The sequence below is a fragment of the Lingula anatina genome, chromosome 1 (genome assembly GCF_051362555.1).
Source record: "Lingula anatina isolate TDL-2025a chromosome 1, LinAna3.0, whole genome shotgun sequence".
NCBI lineage: Eukaryota > Metazoa > Brachiopoda > Lingulata > Lingulida > Lingulidae > Lingula > Lingula anatina.
The window spans coordinates 35,044,057-35,064,189 of NC_141767.1; the positions used below are offsets into that span (position 1 = coordinate 35,044,057).

General features: G+C 36.7%; 1 protein-coding gene across 4 annotated transcripts; it reads right to left on the reverse strand.

Annotated features, from left to right (window-relative positions):
• Positions 1-270: 270 nt before the first annotated feature.
• On the reverse strand, positions 271-18,806 carry LOC106167218 (baculoviral IAP repeat-containing protein 7-like). Of its 4 annotated transcripts, none has more exons than XM_087000070.1 (10): positions 18,531-18,806; positions 14,485-14,562; positions 12,401-14,066; positions 7,771-7,925; positions 6,281-7,287; positions 5,799-5,957; positions 5,394-5,505; positions 5,033-5,131; positions 3,829-3,882; positions 271-1,672 (listed from the first exon to the last, which is right to left on the reverse strand). In XM_087000070.1, exons 5-10 carry the CDS (start codon positions 7,034-7,036, stop codon positions 1,485-1,487), a joined length of 1,368 nt encoding a protein of 455 aa, XP_086856196.1. In that variant the 5' UTR covers positions 7,037-7,287; positions 7,771-7,925; positions 12,401-14,066; positions 14,485-14,562; positions 18,531-18,806; the 3' UTR covers positions 271-1,484. The 4 variants fall into 4 exon arrangements, with proteins under 4 accessions (XP_086856196.1, XP_086856194.1, XP_086856195.1 ...); XM_087000068.1 differs by having other exon boundaries at positions 14,470-14,562; XM_087000069.1 differs by lacking the exon at positions 7,771-7,925 and having other exon boundaries at positions 14,470-14,562.
• Between the last annotated feature and the right edge of the window lie 1,327 nt (positions 18,807-20,133).

The window sequence follows — 20,133 nt, forward strand, 5'->3', positions numbered from 1 at the left end:
AATTTGTTTGGAAAAATAAAAGGGATAGGATAGCTAGGAAGGTGCTTATTCAACCAATAGAATGTGGAGGCTGTCGAATGATTGACATAGAAACGTTTATAAAAAGCTTAAAATTAACTTGGATAAGGAAACTTATGACAAAAAATGACACAGATTGGGTTAGACTTATGATAGATACACAAAATATTAATATAAATCGACTTATTGATCGGGGAGACTTATACTTGGTTAGGTGTGCGGAAAACATGACCAATTATTTTTGGAAAGAAATCGTTCTTTATCTCGGGGAGTTTAAAAGAGATATCTCAAGTTCAGATAATTTGAAAGATATTTTGAAAAAGCCTATATGGAATAGTTCAGAGGTGAGGGTAGATAATAATGATATTTATTTTAAGTCTTGGAATGACAGGGGTGTAAATATAGTAAATGACCTGTTTGAAAATAGTGGAAAACCGCATTCTTTCGAATCATTTAGTTCCCAGTATGACATTAAATGCCCGTTTACATTATTTCTCGGAGTTAAGACTGCAATTACACAACGGTGGCCACAGCTAAGGGAAGAAAACGTCAAATTGGCGCTACCCTACAGACCTAAATTTATAGAAATAATCTGTAAAGAATCTAAGGGATCGCGGTCAATATATGACATATTGATTAGTAATGCGTATTGTAAACCGGCAACTGAGGCTAAATGGGAGATGAAAATAAATATTGATGAAAATTTAGACTGGACTATGATAAATAAAAATATATTCTACTTTACGAAAGATACGACTTTAAGATGGTTTCAATATAGAATAGTACATAGAATTATTGCAACAAATGAATTTCTTAAAAGAATTAAGGTTAAAGATAGCTCATTGTGTTCTTTCTGTGAAAAGGAAAATGAAAGCATTGAACATTTGTTCTTTTATTGTGATTTGGTTCAACCGTTATGGGAAGATTTAAAAAACTTGATAAATGAGAAAGCACTCTTGAATATTAATTTTTCTTTAGCAGATATATTGTTTTTGAAAAACGATACAAAATGTGCAGCCATTAATATACTCATACTGGTAACGAAGTATTATATATATGGAAAAAGAATGAATGAAAAAAGATTAGATTTTCAAGGTCTACAAAATAAACTAAAAAACTATTTCGAAATGGAAAAATACATATATATAAGTAATGGAAAATATGTAGAATATACTGAACGATGGAATTTGTTGGATAACGTGTTTCAGTGACCTCCTCACATTGTGCTTATTTCCCACTGTATATATTTTATGTATGTTAACGAAATGCTGTATGATGATTGATATTTCTGATATTATTGACAATAAAAAAAAATACATAAATAAAAAAAAAAAAAAAAAAAAAACATCCATCGAAGATATCGCTGCATTCAACATTCATACATTATGCAAACAGTCATTTGTCAGAGTCCTATTCAAGGGCTTATCTGTTTGCGGTTGATAATTATAATTAGCGATTTGGAAACTTTACATGAACGTATTCACGGTTGCAGTTATCTTCTTTGAACATTTTGGGCAATTCCTTTCATTTTGAGCGCAATTTTTGCAGCAAGTTATATGGGCACAAGGCAGAAATAAAACGGTTGCATCTTCAGTACAGGACGAGGTGAAACAACGTCTTCTTTCTTTCAGGTCACGATTTTCACGACGCAGTACTGAAAATTATGAATACTTCATTTAAATATACAATTAACGGCCTTAGTGTTTAAACGTAAAGGATGAGTGCTGATAAGAGGGTAAAAGTGCCCACCTTTGTACATGAAAAATAAATTGTGAATGAATGAAAAAAATGATACCAAATCAAAATTAAGGTCTTACACTTTTATGTTCCACTGTAAATTTTTTTAAATTTTGAATATCAAAAATTAATATCAAAATGACCTTGTTAAATATTCATGAAAATGTGTTTTAGGGGAGTTCTGAAATACATTGCTACATTTCTATAGTTGTAGTAAGGTGATAACTGTGAAATTTTGAAATTGGGTACAGAAGGTGCCAGTCTAAAAAAGAAAGGCAATAAGTGGCCAGTCAATGCTTGTGATCAATATTTTGATTGCTTTATTCTTACACGTAGTGTTGATTGAAAGAAGAATCTCACAATGACTTGAGGATAAAAGATGTTAATTTTTTTATATAAGCCCCTGCCTAAGAGAAGCTAATTTTTCATGGTCAAAAAGACATGAATATAAGGTGAGATATATTTGAAAATCAGCTTGTCTCAGGGTTGGGCTTAATATCTACCGAAACTTATTTGGACATTTTCCGTCCATATGCTAGCAGTTAGGCTTCTGATGTCAAGGAGATAAGTGAAAACCTATTGACTTGGTAAATAGTCCAAACGAGAGACCACCAGCCTATAATTAATTACCAGACATTTACCAGATAAAGCAAGCTAGCCACTATACTGATGAGCATCTGCTAGATGGCCAGTTTGAAATCAGCGTATGCAAGGATGCACCTGATTTAATCAGAGCCAAATACAGTCAAGGCATATACCATACTAAACCAGACCTCCCATACTAAAACTAGATCCATCAGTGGCTGGTGCTGTCAGTGTAAAGTAGGTGCCCAGACAATTGGAAGTGGTGCACATATCACTTCAGATCTGTGGTATATGGGGTTTGCCTTGAGGCAGGGATACAATAGAAAATTATGTTGTGGAGAAAGCTGTTTAGATGCTTCATATTTACCAACATCAAATGATGACAGTATCAGCGAGATAGAAAGTGTTTTGGACAGCACATCTGATTGATTGTCTATTGTTTCTTATTTTTTATTCTCACATTTGTATACTTTGTATAATGTAACTATTGCAGTGCGTTCTATACAAGGTCCATATCACACTTATAATCATATGAAATACTTTTTTTATGAATTAAGTTCAATGTCATTCTGATTATTAGCCATAACTGTTAAGATGCAAACTTTAATTTTATTCAGTTTTTACTTATACTTTATCATTATTTTGGGAGAATTAATACCTTATTTATTTTATGATCATTGGGAACATTCCAAATAGCTATTTAGAGTGCTATTACAAATGATATTTTTGTTACTGTAACAGCTTTTTGCGATCAGCATTTTTTATATTTCTTTACAGAGCCTTTTACAAAATGTATATTAGTCATCAATTCAATTATTTAGACCAACAAATGCTGGTGTAGGAGAAAAGTTACATAAAATGAATAAATATGCTGAAACAAGTTGTCCTAGTTACAAGACCTCCATACAGTAGAGTGAAACAGTGATGGCTTCTGTGAGAAAATACCATAATACACCACCCCTCCCTCTCTTCCCTCGGATTGAAAAAGAACAATTTTTTCCCATTTACTTGTGCCACACCACATATATTTTACATATAACTCCTTTTGGCACCACAAGACACGTTTCAATGATTTTAGTAATATATATGCTGAAACAGGTTGCTGTCATTCATTAGACTGCATACAACAGGTAAATCTGGCTACCTCCCCCCACCCCTCCACATACAACTCATTAAAAACACTAATTAACCATGCCTCAAACCAAATAATATATTTTCATGCAACAAATATATGCATAAACTTTATAATAGCCAATTATATTAAAAACTTGACGATGGGCACTTTCCCAATGGTTACCGGCACTCACCCTTTCAGTTGAACTTCTTTTGATCAATGATATATCTTAATGAGAAAAGCTGCTATTAAATGAATGAGAACATCTTAACTTTCCAACATACAGCAATAATAAAGAAGATTTCGTCACGATATTGTTCAAACAACTTTATTTTCAATATTATCAATGTAGGGCATAACGTGTTAGATCTTACCTGATATTTCGTCATCACTATCGTCAGTCTCGTAATCACTTCCCTCTGAGTTCTCTATAAAAAGAGATATTTTAGAGATACAAATGCCCTGAATTGTGAAGTAACAAACAAACCGAAATACGCTCACAATATCAAGTTCTCTTAAAGTGGCATACAAACCGAGGGAGATAGTATCATAGTTTTTGTCTAAAAATATCTTGGGTAATCATCACCATTATACATGTGTATAATATTTTTCAAAACGCGATTTTAACTTCGTTTTTCGTCCGTTCTGTGCGTCAAACGGCTTGCACGCGCACAATTCATCCACTGCGCTCGCACTTTTTACTACTAATACCATCAGGGCTACCTAACCAGAACAAACCAGTGTGGCCATTGCTTCATTCGACGATGCAGGGGAGGATCCAGGATTATTTGAGGGGGGGGGGGGAATCCGGAACGACAGCCCTCGGATGCGAAGCCTACCATCGCCTCCTTGGTGTGGAGTTAGGGGCCTGCTAAAGGGCCCGAACATTTTCTGGTGCTTTGGAGAGCAAACAGTGCCCTTCGGTACGGTTTAGAACTATGATTTAACTAGTCAAAATACTAATTTCAAGAGGGGAATATTGGTGTGATATATTTTTCAGAAACCAAATGGGGGGGGGGGGGGGGGGGGTCAGGACCCCCCACTCTGAATCCATCAATGACATGCTATTGCACTCTCTATTATAATCCTGCTTTTATTCGTGCAAGTTTTGTGTCGTGCTGAGCCCTTCTATTTATCCTTGTCGTGTGCTTAAAAGTTTCTTCTTCCCATCGTCCGCTGCATTAATTTGTTAAATTGCACTTTTCCCGCATTTCTTCCCGCCTGTTCATTCATATCCTAGTTTCTGGGTCACGTGACACGCAAGGTATGTTACAAACGTGGGGTGTAAATGCGATTTTTAGTTCTTTATTTTTACGTACTGGGTGTGTGTTAGACGTTTTAACATTTAAATTAAAAAATTGAAATAGATCTTGTTTTTTGGATAGCCTGGTGTGGTGAAAGTTCTCTTTTTGTGTATCATTTTCACCTAATACCGTTTTGTATGCTGCGTTTACGATGATAAATAATTTTTCCACGAAAGCCAAGACTTTTAAAATATCAGCCAAGTTCAATCCAATCAAAAATTTTAATGCCTAGCATTAATTACCTTCAATCAACATATTTTGTGACTTGACTTACCGGAATCAGAGCTTTGATTATCTTCTTTTCTATTAGCGTGATTTTCTTCTAGGGCAAATATTTCGTCTATTATGATTTCAGCGCTGGGAGGTTCTGGACCTGAATAAATAGCGCGGATGTATAAAAAAGCGTATATGGCATTTTCTAGAATGGCATTTTCTAGAAAATTACTGGAAGGGCTTTCACAAATGACACCCCCTTTTTAAGCAACTCTGTAAGCATCACATTCAAATTGCCCCGTTACCTTCATAAATCACAATAGATAGATTTACTTCAGAGGTTAACGGAAACTACATGCAATAACTTTAAATTACCACATGGACATTTGTGACACAGGTCAAGTAAATTGTTGAAAAATTACCTTTTTCTTTGAACGTTTTTTCCAATATTTGCCGAATTACAGCAACATCAAAACCCATTCCTAGAACTGAGCGAACTGCAGGTGACTTCATGGTAGATTCCATGGTCGTTTCCTAATTTAATTTTAATTTAAAAATGGTATACTAAAACACAATGTATGTGACATATGCTAAAAACGACAAACAAAATAAAACACATATCTGATTTGCAATTTTTAAATTATGCGATAAAGAAAATATGCATGAGAAAAAAATAACCCTCACCACTCGGAACAACAAAAACATTATTATAAACTATGTCAGATTCCTACAGGCTTCACTTGTAAAGTGAAGTACATGTAAATTGTACTGTAACGATCAATCCAGTAAAAGGTCTACACATGCAGATCCTGGCCAAATTCTCTTACCTTGGTAGGCGATGATTTTCCTTTCCCTTGGATATCCCTAATGAAGTCCACGCCTTTACATTGTTTGACAAACCCGCATTTAGGAAACCAATGTGCATGTTCTACCCATGGATCATCTCCTTGTGCCCAATTACCTAACTCTCCATTGCAGAAAAAACACTAAAAAGACGAAAAAGTACCATTTAAAATGTACTGCAATATTATGTAATGCGTTTCTTACAGTTTTAAGCGTAAAGTCGATCTAAGACTAGGGTAACATTTTATTGACAATCAATATCATACTTTTATTTGAATGCGTCGATTTTCAAAACAGAAAAATTAACTGTCACGTTCATAACATTAACTTTTGTTCTTGGCAATCTTAGTCTCAGGAAATTAAGTATCGTTTATTATTGCTATTAAACTCATATTTTTGTTCATTCATTTATCTATTAGATCTATCTATTCAATTACCAATCTAAACTACAAATTCTGTGTCATACCTTAACTTTATCATCGTAGCCTGCATAAAAGAATCCAGCGTGTGCCAGTTCTGCAGGAGTCTGGGACTTGCCTCTGGGCCAGTTGGTAAAGGACCCAATTCTGAACATTTTAAAGGCAAAGTGTTGGTTCTTTGGCCTTTCAAACACTATGGGGCTCTCCTCTGAAGGCGCCAGCAGGGTTTCTTGCAAGTTTGACTGGTTGACAAAACTGCAAAGTGGAAAGTGTCGGCGGTGTTCAGCCATTGGGTCTTCCCCGGTTTCAAAGTTGCACATCTTCCCTTGGCAAAACACGCAGCGCACCATGTCTGTTCTTCCAGTGAATACAAACCCTGCTTCTGCCACAGCCTGCGGGTGTATGTCGCTATTTGGCCAATTGACAAACGTCTCTAATCTTGCCCACGTGCCTTGGCGGTAGTAAGAATCGCTTCTAGATTCACATTTAGCAAGATCCTCTTCAGGTCTGGGAGAAGGTGTTGATAATATAGGTACATTACTGTTGCTCAGTCCATTGATATAATCGCATGTCGGAAAATGCCTCTTGTGTTCTAACTCTGGGTTGTCTCCCGGTTGCCAGCTCTGCAAACGTCCATTGCAAGAGAAACAAATGACCTTGTCACCCTCCCCAGAATAATAAAATCCTGCTCGGGCAAGACGCGTTGCTCCCACAGGTGCGGTTACAGGCCAGTTTTGAAACGACTTGACCCTCAGCGCTTCATACTGCATATCTTCACCAGGACTAAATGGGGGCCGGTCCATTTTTTAAACGTTCACGTTATCACTAGAATTAGACATTTAATTGACTAGCATATCCCACTTAATGACCCAACAGTGTTTTTGGGTAATATCTGGATAGGGAAAGGGTTTAATCACTTTTTGAGCCGATAAAAAAGAGTTATCGTTGTTATTTTGAATAACATGGATCCATACAAAGTTAGTGGTTAAGTCTCCTGTCCTAAGAAGGGAAATTTTTAAGTGTTTTCGTCTTAGAACGTCGATCGCTGTTAGTTCTGAAATGATGAGAAATCGAAATCATTAATTAATATATCAGGAAAGATCTAATCAACTAAAATCCATCGCGTTCAATACTGTTACTACGCACATACATGAACTTATTTTATTAACCACAAATGTCTCCGGTTTTTCATCCCAATATCTAATCAGTTATGATAATAATAGGGGAGACCGGGGCTAGTTGGACCCGGGGGTAAGTTGGCCCTTGTCAATTTATGAAAAAGTTACTACGGGGTAAAAAATTTGATCATTTTGTAAAGTGACTGTATCCAATAATGCCAGGAAAGCGGCGGTCGTAAAAAAAGTTTTATTTAGGCGGTGAGCCCAACTAAAAGAATTCTGCATCCTAAAATAACTTTATCAAAGATGATTTAAAATCTGTTTTCATAGGCTTTTAATTGATTATAGTATATAACCACTGAAAAAGCAAGGGCTGTGTAAAAATGTCCTGAAAAACTATAGACCAATATCACATCTACCTTTCTTAGGTAAATTCCATGAAAAAATGGCATGTTCGCAACTAAGTAGTTATCTGGCTGAAAATAAACTCTTTGGGAAATTTCAGTCTGTCTGTAGAGAAGGCCACAGCACTGAGACAGCTCTACTTCGAGTCCACAACGACATAATGTTTTCCCTGAATAAACAAAGAGACGTCATTTTAGTACTTCTAGACCTTTCAGCAGCTTTGGGCACTATAGATCATGACATTCTTCTTTATAGGTTGCAGCATCGCTTTGGAGTGAATGGACTTGCACTTAGTTGGTTTACCTCATACCTGAAAAACAGAACACAATGGGTTTAAATAAAGTCAGCTTTATCTCAGCCAATTAACTTTCAGTATGGTGTCCACAAGGGTCTGTGTTAGGTCCCTTCCTATTCTCATTATACATGTTACCTGTAGAAAATATCATACTAAGGCATGGTCTGAACACTGTCATTTTTCAGATGACACACAAGTCTATATTACATGCAAGAGCAGCCAGTCTGCAACAATCACTTCTATGGAGGCTTGTCTTACAGAGATTCGAGAATGGATGAGCGTGAACATGTTTGTTTTAAATGATAGTAAGACTAAGTTGATATGGTTCACATCAAGGTTCAAGGCAAATAGGAAAATTGCAGCAAACGCCAACATTTGAATGAAAGATATTCTTGTAAAACCATCTAGTTCTGTAAAAATCTGGGAAATCGATGAAAATGGCACTATGGGGAAGCGTGTATCTGAAGTGTGTAAATCAGCATCTTATGCACTATGGCGTATTGGAAAAATAAGGAAAGTGTTATATAACAAAACCACTGAAAATTAGTACATGCACTTGTATCATCAAGATTAGATTACTGCAATAGGCTCTTCTAACACAATAGTGTCAAACTGGGCCAACTAGCCCCGGTCTCCCCTAGCTCTAGTCGCCGCTTAACCCCACGCCTGCTATGAAATTAACTGCTAGGTGCTTAAACAGTGTAAGAAGTGTTTTGGTCATTTATAAAAAAGTTTTTAAAACTTTAAATAATGTTTTTCCAGAATGTTATAAAAACACTAATAAAACTCCACGAGATAACGATTATCCCCGAAGAAGGCCCAGGGGCCGAAAGCTTGGATTATATTTGTCAATTGTAAAATAGATCTTCAGAGATGCATCAGTGATAATACTCATAAAGTTTTAAAGAAACGGTCTTCGAATCTTTCTACGATTATTATAACGTTACCATAATGTGTTTTTGTTAGCTGGAGCATTATTTTGCATAACGTTACCATATTGTTATTCTGTACCATAACCGGCATGTAACCAGTTCAAAGACATATTGTAGCAAAATGCCAAACATTATGAACATTTCTTGAAAAAAAAACATGATTTCACATTTGGTTAAAAGGCGGGTTATGAAATAGCTATTTTTCCAGTAGGCTATTTTCTATGGATGTGAAGCTTGGGTAAATAATAGTGCTAAACTGGTAGAGGTACATGTACGTGTAACTTACAGGTCAATTGCAAAGTTTCTGCTTGGTGTATGAGTGACAACACATAATATACCGTGTATGTTAAGATGAGCTTAGGTTTATGTAGTGCTGAAGCCCGCGTGAAAACCGCTCAGCATAAATCTTTTTTATGATGTGATATGTATTTATTATAACTTAGGATTCCAATTATAACCAAGAAATATTTTGATTTAGCCAATTCGAGATTTTATAGCAAAGCTTCGATTTTACGAGGCTATGAATCGTCTCCTGTACTGGTACATGTAGATGAGAGCCATTACCTCGCTTTCGAGATATTAAATCTGTCGGGCGTATCGCTGAAGTGCACGTTTAATATCTTATGTCGGTAAATGAATACGGGTTTCCTAATATGAATTATCTGAAATAAACCTATCTACTTTTTCAAATGCATTTTGTAGTAACATTCACAAAACATTTAGCCAAGAAGAGTAGGCCTATTTTCCTGATCAAGAGTGGGGGAGTGGTGGAAAATTCCCTTGGGGCCACATATAACCCTATAAATACAAAGGGAATCCCCTTACAAAAAAGGCAAAATAGGCCTACGTGTTACTCTGTAGGCCTATCTGTTTCTGTCAATAGGTTCTACTAAAGGGGCCACATATAACACTAAAAATATATACAATGGGAATCCCCTTGTAATGAAGGTAAAATAAATGTTATTCTAAGGAAGCCCGATGGATTTACTTTTTAAAACATAAAATCAACAGAACATTAATATTATAAATTTTCAAAAAGACACCAGACAGCAAAATAAATAAAATCAACCAGGCGGTAAACACTGGCAACTTGTTTATTTAAAACAGCACATTTTTGCGCATGCGCAGTTGTTTGAATCCTGTGCTGAGCTTACGCGGAATGCGCCTGCGCAATAATGCGCATGTGCTGAATAAGCCACATTCGGAACTCCTCGACAATTTCCGAACAATTTTCGACAATTTCCGATCTTCCGAACGCCTTGAAACTAGTCTCGGATGTATGACAGTAAAAAACGTCGCCTACGCACAACATATGTGATCAGGTCAAGAACCCGGATGGACGGCGCCGCATCACTGATGTATACCGCAATCAAAACAATATAGTTCCCCCAAAACACGTGGATCTAACAAATCACTCGGATGATGTTGTGCGTAGGCGATTTTTTACTGTCATACATCCGAGACTAGTTTCAAGGCGTTCGGAAGATAGCCGGAAATTGTCGAGGAGTTCTGAATGTCCTGTCAGGGCGCCGCCATGTTTATTATTGTTTACATCCGGGTATCTAGAGTAGTTTGCACTACTTCCAAAATGGCGACGTCTGTCATACGGCCAATCGGCAATCCTCGGCCAATTCCGCAAGCTCCATACTAACCTCGGATGTGATAGGCGGAGAAATATGCACCAAATCCATGCATTTTGTCCGCCGGAAATGCCTTCTCACTCAATCAATTATTTTGCTCATAAAGATGTCTGTCAATACCCCTGATTTTTATGATGCTTTACAGTTTGCCAAACAAAACACTAAGATTGACTTTGATTTAAAGGATAAACAGATACAGACGTTGAAAGAATTGTGGTCTAAATTAGCGCGAGGTTGAAAGTAGTTCCTTCCCAACAAATCAACAATCAATATGGATGCCTCCGTATCACGTCCGAGGTCATTGTCGAGTGCGGAGACATCCGAGTAGTTCCGAGTGTCATACGGCCGAGATATATGATGACGCAGGAATCAATCGACGGTGAGCCGAGTGAATAAGCCAGTGTCGGGTCAGCACTAGATCATATACGGCAGCGGGACGGAAGCGAGTAATCATGGCGGCCCCCAGCGCCGCCGCAATCGGCAATCCTCGGCTCATTCCGCAAGCTCCATACTAACCATACTTATTGTCGAGTGCGAAGACATCCGAGTAGTTCCGAGTGGCGCCGCCGAGACATTTATAGGATGTAGTTTTACAGCAAAATATCTAGGAAAATATACATGTATGCTATATCCCTAGGGATTCTTTATTGATACACCTTCACAAATAAGGTACAATCAAAGACAGTACATCTAGCAGAGTACAAACAAGTAAATGAATAAATATACATGATTTTGATGCGATATAGATGAATAGGCCTACGTGTTTAAAAATGGGCCGAAGTACAATCATAGAGGTAAAACAGACAACTCCAGCTACAGATACGTAAATTTGCAGGACGTGGAAACGCATTTAGACCCAATTAGATAAATGTATAATAATACTAATAAATGAGTTTATAAAGTGATATATATAAAATTTATAATGATAATCTACAGGCGATGAATTTAAATACAAACACTGAAAAGAGTACAATGTATAAGAGAGGGTTTGTTCCCTTTGTTGGAAGCATCTATTTACAAAACGCATAACCATTCTAAGAATATTTAAGTCTTGAGCACCCATAAGAAAATTATAAAGTTCATTAAAGCTGAAGTCGCCTAGGGGTACGAACTCTGACAGCTGCCCTCTGAAGGGATCACGTATTGAATCATATGTTTTGCTCTCTAGCAGGAGGTGGAACTCATCTACTTTATTCAAATTGCAAAGTTTACAAAATCCCAGGTATAATACGATTAAAAAATAAAAAAGATAAATTAAAAAGTAAATAAAAATTATATGCTATATTCCTAGTTATTATACGATTAAAAAAAAAAAACAATTGAACTGTGTTTTGATCGGCACTACAACATTCGACTATCAGCCTTAGCATCTCGTCGCTAGGGACCGCCATGTTGGATTACTCACTTCCGTCCCGCTGCCGTATATGATCTAGTGTTGTGTTGTCGGCCTTAAAATGTCGTTTGACTACGCCAGACTTATCTTTGTTGGAATAAATGATCTATCTTTCTATCGAGCCAGTAAGTTGGCCTACTAATACAGTACGTACGGAGGTACCCGGTATCTACAGCTCAAATTATTTTAGGGTATTTACAAGAGTGGAGTAAATCGTATCGTGTTCTTAACACTCGATCTCCCCTCTGTCCGCCTACAGTGCATGGACTACACATTTCTGCTACAGGTGACACACGTGCAACTCTCTTCATCTCTACACCGCAGCATCAATACTCGTACAGTCTATACAATTAACGCAAGGTAGGCCCTATCAGTTAACCTTACCTATACCAAGGAGTTATAACAGAAGGAGATTACACGCAAGCCTCTCTATTGTCCGATGTCTGTTACGGTGGGCGGAGCTAGCTACGGGGGGCCTCCTGTCTCAAGGTTTCGTCTGGGTCGCTCTCCTCCGCTTGGAGATTGATTTTATATGCGTTATTTCGCGTTAGAATTCGAGATCAGTAGTGTCAAAGCGGCGCTGTATGCTGACGATTTTTTTCACCGGTAGTTATCTGGACGATGTGCTGGGAGGGAACGATATCATAGAAAGCGATTATAAGGTGGTGACTGAGGATGGTCGCCATGAGTTTTTTTGTTTTTTTTTTTTTTGAGTCGGTGATAGATGGTTTTTCTTTTGCACAACTTTTGTAAAATCACCAAGGATAAGTCAAAAGAAAACGTCCCAACTGTGGTTTGTGAAAATGACATTCAAGTGAACGTTTGGACCCCCCTGCCCTTTGGTCCCATAAACATTGAGACAGTGCCTAAGCTTTGTGACTGGTTTTAAATTTCTTTAAGTATTTTTTTTCTCTCACTCGGTATAATTTTAATATCATAATGCATTAAAGTGAAATTTTAATCAAAGGTTGAGGCAATGCCACATGTCAGTTTACTAAATACTCGTTATAAATTTCTTTATCTTGGAAATCTCCCTTTTTATTTTCAGGATTATTTTGACACATACTAACACTTCTTATTTGTCGGTAAACAAGTGCACAGTGCTAAACATTAAGAATAATTTTTTTTCATTCATAAATATATTTATGTACAAAATATATCAGAAATTTTAGTATTAACTGAGCTCTTTAAAAAGTGAAACAAATAAAGATGAGAATTTTGAATTTCAAACTATTACTATATTAACTTAAAATATCTTTTAAGTCAACTCTATACTCAAGCATCATGATAGTAGCATCTGTGAGTAAAACCATTTTTTTATATCAATAGAAGAACAAAAACAAAATTTTAAACATAAGCAGTAATTAATGAAGTCATAAGAATGATTAAGTTGCTATAGTTTTCCAGTTTTATGCAGTCTGTGTTGGAATTTTTTTCAACCATGCAAATAGAAATAACTATATTCTTTTTTATCTGACTTGCTGATACCAGTCTGTGCCAGATACTATTCCACTCACAGGCCAGCAAGGTCTGAGAATCTAATGGGCTGAATGAAAAAAAAAACCCTAGAAGATAAAAGTGGCTAATTCTTACAAATAGGATAAAAAACATGGGATTTTCAGAAGGTTATTATAAATCAAGACAACACTTAGTAAGAACATTTATAAAATGAACTGGAGTACATGTTACAGCTGAAAAAATTAACTGGGCCAGTAAGTGACTGCTTTAAAGAAATTTCACTGAAACAGTCCAAATTTTACTGGCAATCAAGTAGACTGTTATACCATGGCACTCAACAAATTATATATAGGTTTTGAATTTTTTTCCACGTGACAGTAACATTTAAATTTATGTCAACTTTTGAAATGTATAGTGTCAGTTAGGTGACTGAAAATATTTTAAAATGTCATGAAGGAGCACTATTAATTTAATGCAATCTCTGTTGGCCAGTCTTATCCAGTTTCTTCTCCAAAAAGGACAACTCAAGTGAGAATTTCTTCAGGGCCTTTTCTTCTGCCTGCCAATGCCATGCCACTAAGAAGAGAGAAACCTGTAGGTTAGAAAAAAAACATAATAATAGCATTATGAACTACTAGTATCTATGTAGACATTACAGAATTACGCAGTGAAGTTTAATGTGTCTTTTTATGACTTGACTGAAATAATGTTCACCACATAAATGAACAATTTACCACTAAATTTATGTAGAATATCAAGATTCATGATCACAAGCTAATAACCCCAAGAAATTGAAAGAAATTGTACTTATTACAAGAAATTATTTAAATCCGGCCTGGTTCCTACTCTTCTGAGAGGACAAAAAGGGGATTTCATAGAGGCTGGTTGCTAAAAGGAAAATGCCCAAGGTTGTTGTATTTTGAAATAAATTAAAAAGGGTACTGTTGTTAGTGAATGTTTAATGCATCTTAGGCATTATGACAAAAGTAACTCACCCCAGACACACTGACCTCCTTTTTTCATTGACATTTTAAATTTTTTTCCAGCCTGACCATAATTCATATTTTCAATGCAGCCTTCTCCCATATCTATAATAGAAGAAAAAAAACTTGAGTAGTGTTAAGATATGCATGTAAAATTCATTATCAATTTTGAGAGAATTTCTGTTTCAACACTGCAAGATGAAATATTTACTTTCAAGTAATGAATAAGCCTTAATAGAGTTCTATTCTTTTGTAACCACCAAGGCAAAGCTTCTTTCTTAAAATGAACTTAAACATCCAAACTTGCCACCTAACATGCCAAAGTAGTGAAGTATAATTAAAGTAGAGAAGCAAGTACCCCTTAATAATAGAGGTGCCTTACACAATAAGGTGTGTCTTACACACCTTGACTCAAAGGGAGATGTGTAGTGAGATAATAGGTAAAGTAATTGGTGGAGCCTAGGTGAACTTAAAACCTTAAGACTTTAAATTAAGAAGCACCAGGATTCATGGGTGTTCTTTTTTCAAAGGTTTAATATGAATTAAAACATATATATGTAAAAAGAAGACTAAATAAGTTTAAAATAACTATACCAAAGACACTGTGAAGTCAAACTTCCCGTTAGACCGCCATGATGGAAAATGCTGAGTGGAGGCAAAACTTTTCCAGTCAAAATAACTGAGCACCTTACTTATACAACAAAGTTACCACTCCAAAGCCACCCACCATGGTGAGAAGAAAATTGATGACCAACTGTCATGATAAGTCTTTTTAGATTTAAACATGAAAAAGGTAAAGGCCAAAATGGTACATTTACCCATAACACTAGAGTAAAAAATTGGTATTCTGAACAAATCAGGTTATTTTTTTCAAGAAATATCGGAGCAGTATCCATGCAATATATACCACGCCACGACCAAGATGTTCAAGAATCTAAACACACCAAATTTTTTTATAATCTTGCATTTGAAAAGTACAAAAAGCGGTAAGGCTTTTGGCCGTAACAAGCGTAACACTTTTTGATCGGAACTCATGAAAATTGTCAATTGTCGTATCCAAGCTAGACCACATGTAAAATCGCAAAAAAAAAAACAATACTGCTCAAGCAAGTGTGTTGCACACATAACAATTAGTTAAATTTTATGACTGTCATGTGACACAAGTTTCAAAAAGTAGGAGGAAAATGTCTTTTGGAGTAATTTTTTTTCGAAATATTAACAAGATGGCGGCTTAATTAAGGAGGGAATGTAGGTTTGAGATTTTCTCTTAAAATAAAGGTCTTGGCTTTTTTATTCCTGTCACATTCATTTAACGTATCTTCAAAATATCTAATTATGCTTGGAACACAGCTTTAACTTCATCGTGTGACGTAATATTGGGATTTTGGGGACAAAAACACCATTTTTATACACCTGATTTTCTCAGGCACCTGGACAGCTATAAACTTGCTTTTGATGTCATTATGACACTTGAACAAAGTACTACAGCATGGAGTCAGGGATTTTTCTTCAGACACTTATTGTTGATTTTATCTATAAAAACGTGAAATTACATCAAAATATTAGGAAATTTTCACTTTCAAAGTCTATAAATTAGAAAAGAGAGGATCAATCAAAATTTCTTAAAAAGCACTTTTAGAGCATACTGTTCATAATTAGCATGGTGAATTTGGTCTCCCTCAGGTGTACAGGTAGATAGTTAAAGCTTGTTAAGATAACGCTATCTCGTCAATATTGAAAGCAAAGAAAACGAGCAAAAATCCTTTCAGTGAAGTTAATTGTCCATATAAGCAAATAAAATTGTTGACAGCTTTACCTGTTATCGTTCTGACGATCGCGAAGATGGGTACTCTTTTGCCGGTTGAAATTAGCTTGTTTGCATGTATTTGGATGTCAGAAAATCTTATTTTTGTATCAATCTCACCTCCTGTTAGTAACTTCAAGGGGTTACCGCTAGCACTGCCAGAATGATTGACAGGCAATCTAGTAAGCCCTAATGACCCAAGCAATCAGTGGCCACGTCAATTGCCGTCGGGGCAAGTGTTAGGGATGCGCTCTAGGATGTGCACACAATAGCAGCATCGCATGCGGTCTTGTCCACATTCGCCAAGCGAAAAATGGTTCGAAAACAGGTGGAAAGGTTAGATATTATCATTGTTGATTTTCCGATTACCAATGGTAAGCAGAAATAAATAGGAGTTGAGCCTCGATGCTAGGGCCGAATTGCCCAAGTTGCATAGATTCAGGGGCGTAACCAGACCTTAAAAAAATTGTACGCACAGATTTTTTACATTCCCAGCAAAATATAGACTAACGCAAGAGATGAAGGACAGCGTAATCACAGCATATGTACCACACACCGCAGCTTAATTTCCATTAATAATAAAACATCATTTAGTCAGAAATATTCTCGCAATTAAAAAAGTTTCAATAAAGTTATTACCCAGAATGGTATATTTATTTAAAAGGAGGCTAGCTTCGCATACGTGGAACGCCCTTCGAATAATCCTGGATCCGCCTCTGAGTTGAACTAACATTAGATTTCATTAACCTTACATGTGGATGCATGGCTCCCCATAACAACCAATTGTACGACACGACAGAGCTCTGATACATCTAAGTTTTATTATATGTTTGTAAAAATTGTCCATGTCACCCTATTAGTTTGGAGGGATAAGCTGGGTCAAGTCCGTGTCAAAATTCTTTGACGCTTTGCAGGAAAAATCCTTCCTTCGTTTCTCTAGCTCCTTATGAAACCTGGTGTCCAGATTTTATCTAATGCCCTCAGGGTTGCGTGAGCTGCTCTTTGAAAATAACACACAGGTAGATTTTTACCTGAGATAAATATTGCCAGCGAGGCTTCAGGTGAGTTGTGGGCCACTGAACCCTCCAATAAAGAGGTAAAGGAAGTTCCAGTTAGATGGACGATTAAGATAAAACTTGTTAAGGTTTCAGGCATTGTTTACCTCAGTTCAATAAAAGTATGCAAGACGGGGGGAGGGGGGTGTCAGAACAATTGTGCCTATACAATTGATACAGAGGATTTGTTCATACAGGTGACTTTGATAAGCAGAGAATTTCTTTATATTCCGTGAAAAATACACTAAATTTATATAAAATAATATCATGGTTGGCCAAAAAAATGTACGCACAGTGCATCCGTGCGTATGCCTAGTTACCCCCATGTATATTTTTAAAATCTAACACTAAACTGCATCGACCTGTTGGCGAAAATGGATAGAAAGAATGACTATTGTTGTCACGGGTAGCAAGCAACGGAATTTTCTTCTTTTCTTTTGCGTATCTCAAAAAGTTAACAAGAAAATCGAAAGAACGCGTGTAACAACAAGCAATATTCAAGGGAGAACGAGTATTTCGAGCAAATCCAATGTGTCGGAAAAGATTCATCTTAGCGCTGATCACAATCAAGAGAGACTATCAAAACAGCTTAAGCGGAACAATAGGCACTGCTTTGCCGATCGCTGTTTATGACAAAGGGGGCATGGCGCATCCCTGTTCTATTGTTTCCCTAGACGTGCTGATGCTGCTAAGGTCCGCCCACCGAGTTTACCCATGCCAACGGCCCTTGACAACGAAGGCGGGGCATATACCAGGTCACCGATGTCGATGTGTGCAGCATCAGAATAATCAGAAAAAACAAATTTTTTGTTCAAAATGTAAAAATTTTATTCTGTTAAACGTTAGATACACGTTTAACCAATAATTAGACAGAAAAAACCAAAAATGGCTATTTTTAGCTATATTTGGGTACATCCGCTCCTTAAGCATCTGCTTGTTATTCGGCTACTGAAAGTGCACCTAAGTTTTAATCTTTGCTATTGCCACAAATTACTTAACAATTGCAACTGTATAAAGACCAAACTTTCTTCATCTGATACTATATTTATAGGCACTTGTTATGAGTGGGAAATATTTTTCGTGCAATATTTATTCTCCACACACCACCTCGCGAGATCAACATGTAGCTGGACACTTACACAGTGAGACCCTACGACATAAAAGTTGCAATTTATCTTCATATTTCGTGTAGTTATGCATTTAAAAGCACTTACCTGTTTTTTGAAAACCTTGTCCAACGTAATATCATATAAATTCTGTATTTCTCTCATTTTTTAGAAACTTGGACTCCGTTTCTGTTTCTGTCCTCAAAAATCAACAGACGAAGGCACAGATACTAACAAACGAGATTTAAACGAGAGCAACAATTAAGCGTAACAGAGATAGGCATCCATTGTTCTCTGGGTTCTATTCATTCCGACCAATGAGAGACCGTAATACGGGCTCCGCCCCCACGCGTGTAATCTCCTTCTGTTATAACTCCTTGCCTATACGAGCTGAAGTGAAGTCATTCCCACTGACGCCAGCCAATCATGCCTGTGTTCTAACAAAACAAAAAAAAATCCCCTATGCTATTTTTATCTAAAAGGGGGTTGCCTCGCGTCATTCACCTTCTTTATTTATTTTTTGGTTCTAGCATTTAAAAAAGGGTTATGAAGTCAGTGGAGATGACAATGTGACAGTGTCTAATTTGAAACCTAATTTGAGACCCTTTACACTGTAACATTAGGCCTAACGACACAAAATTTTAATAAGATGAATGCCTGGTGGACAGTAGAACTATGCACGCTTATGACTTATGACTTATGGGCAGAAACCACCAAATGATTTCCCATTGACGACCATACTAAGAAATGCCTGCAAAATTACTGGGTGAAACATTACCCATCCCAATGGACAGCAGACACACTGACAAAACTCCCAGTGGCACAAAAATATACTGTCATCAGACATTCTTTCTGGGGTCCGCCATATAGATAAACGTCCTAATAAAATATTCGTCCCGATAGATACGCCTCTATACCAGGGCCGTAGCCTGCTGGGGGCAGGGGGGGGGGGGGCAACTGCCCCTTCCCCCTGGGATTTGAGGTGCAAAAAAATAATAATAATAATAAAATAATCGCACAGGTAAAAAAATTTGCAAAGTTGGTTATCAATTCTGTGAGAAAATGTACTCATGGCCACTAGACAATTATTCAAGAATCTGTTTACAAAGGTGTACTGTTTTTAGCCAACTCAGTTCATGCCAAAAAGCTCACCCTCCCTTAGGGAGCTATCCCCCAGGCTGTACTTATGGCAAAATGAACCCACAATTTCTGACTTCTGATTGAGCAATAAATAACAGTTAAATGCACTAGAATGCAGTATTATACATACAGTTTTTAAAAATTTTCCACACACCCTCCCACACCTATCACCACACTCCTATCACTTTCGAGTGATAGTCTGACTGCGAGTACCGACCCACTTAGTGATCTGACTTAATTACAACCTGATATTTATTACCTTAAAGGTATGGTAAGCTCTAAAAAAGGGGCAAATTCCCTAAGAAAACGAATTTCACCCGGGTAAACTGAACTTAATTTTACCAGTCCATTTTTGTTCTAAATCATCAATCCAAACTATCCAAGAGCACTTTTACAATTAGTTTGAGTTTCTTACGATGTCTTAAGATACTATATATGATTAGAATTTAAATTCTCCCAACCTACACATTACTTAAATTAAGTAAAAGTTATCGATTAATTGCATTTCCAAACAAACTATGTTGTTTACAAGGGCGCGTCGGAAGCGGGAGGAGGGGGCTGCAGCCAATAA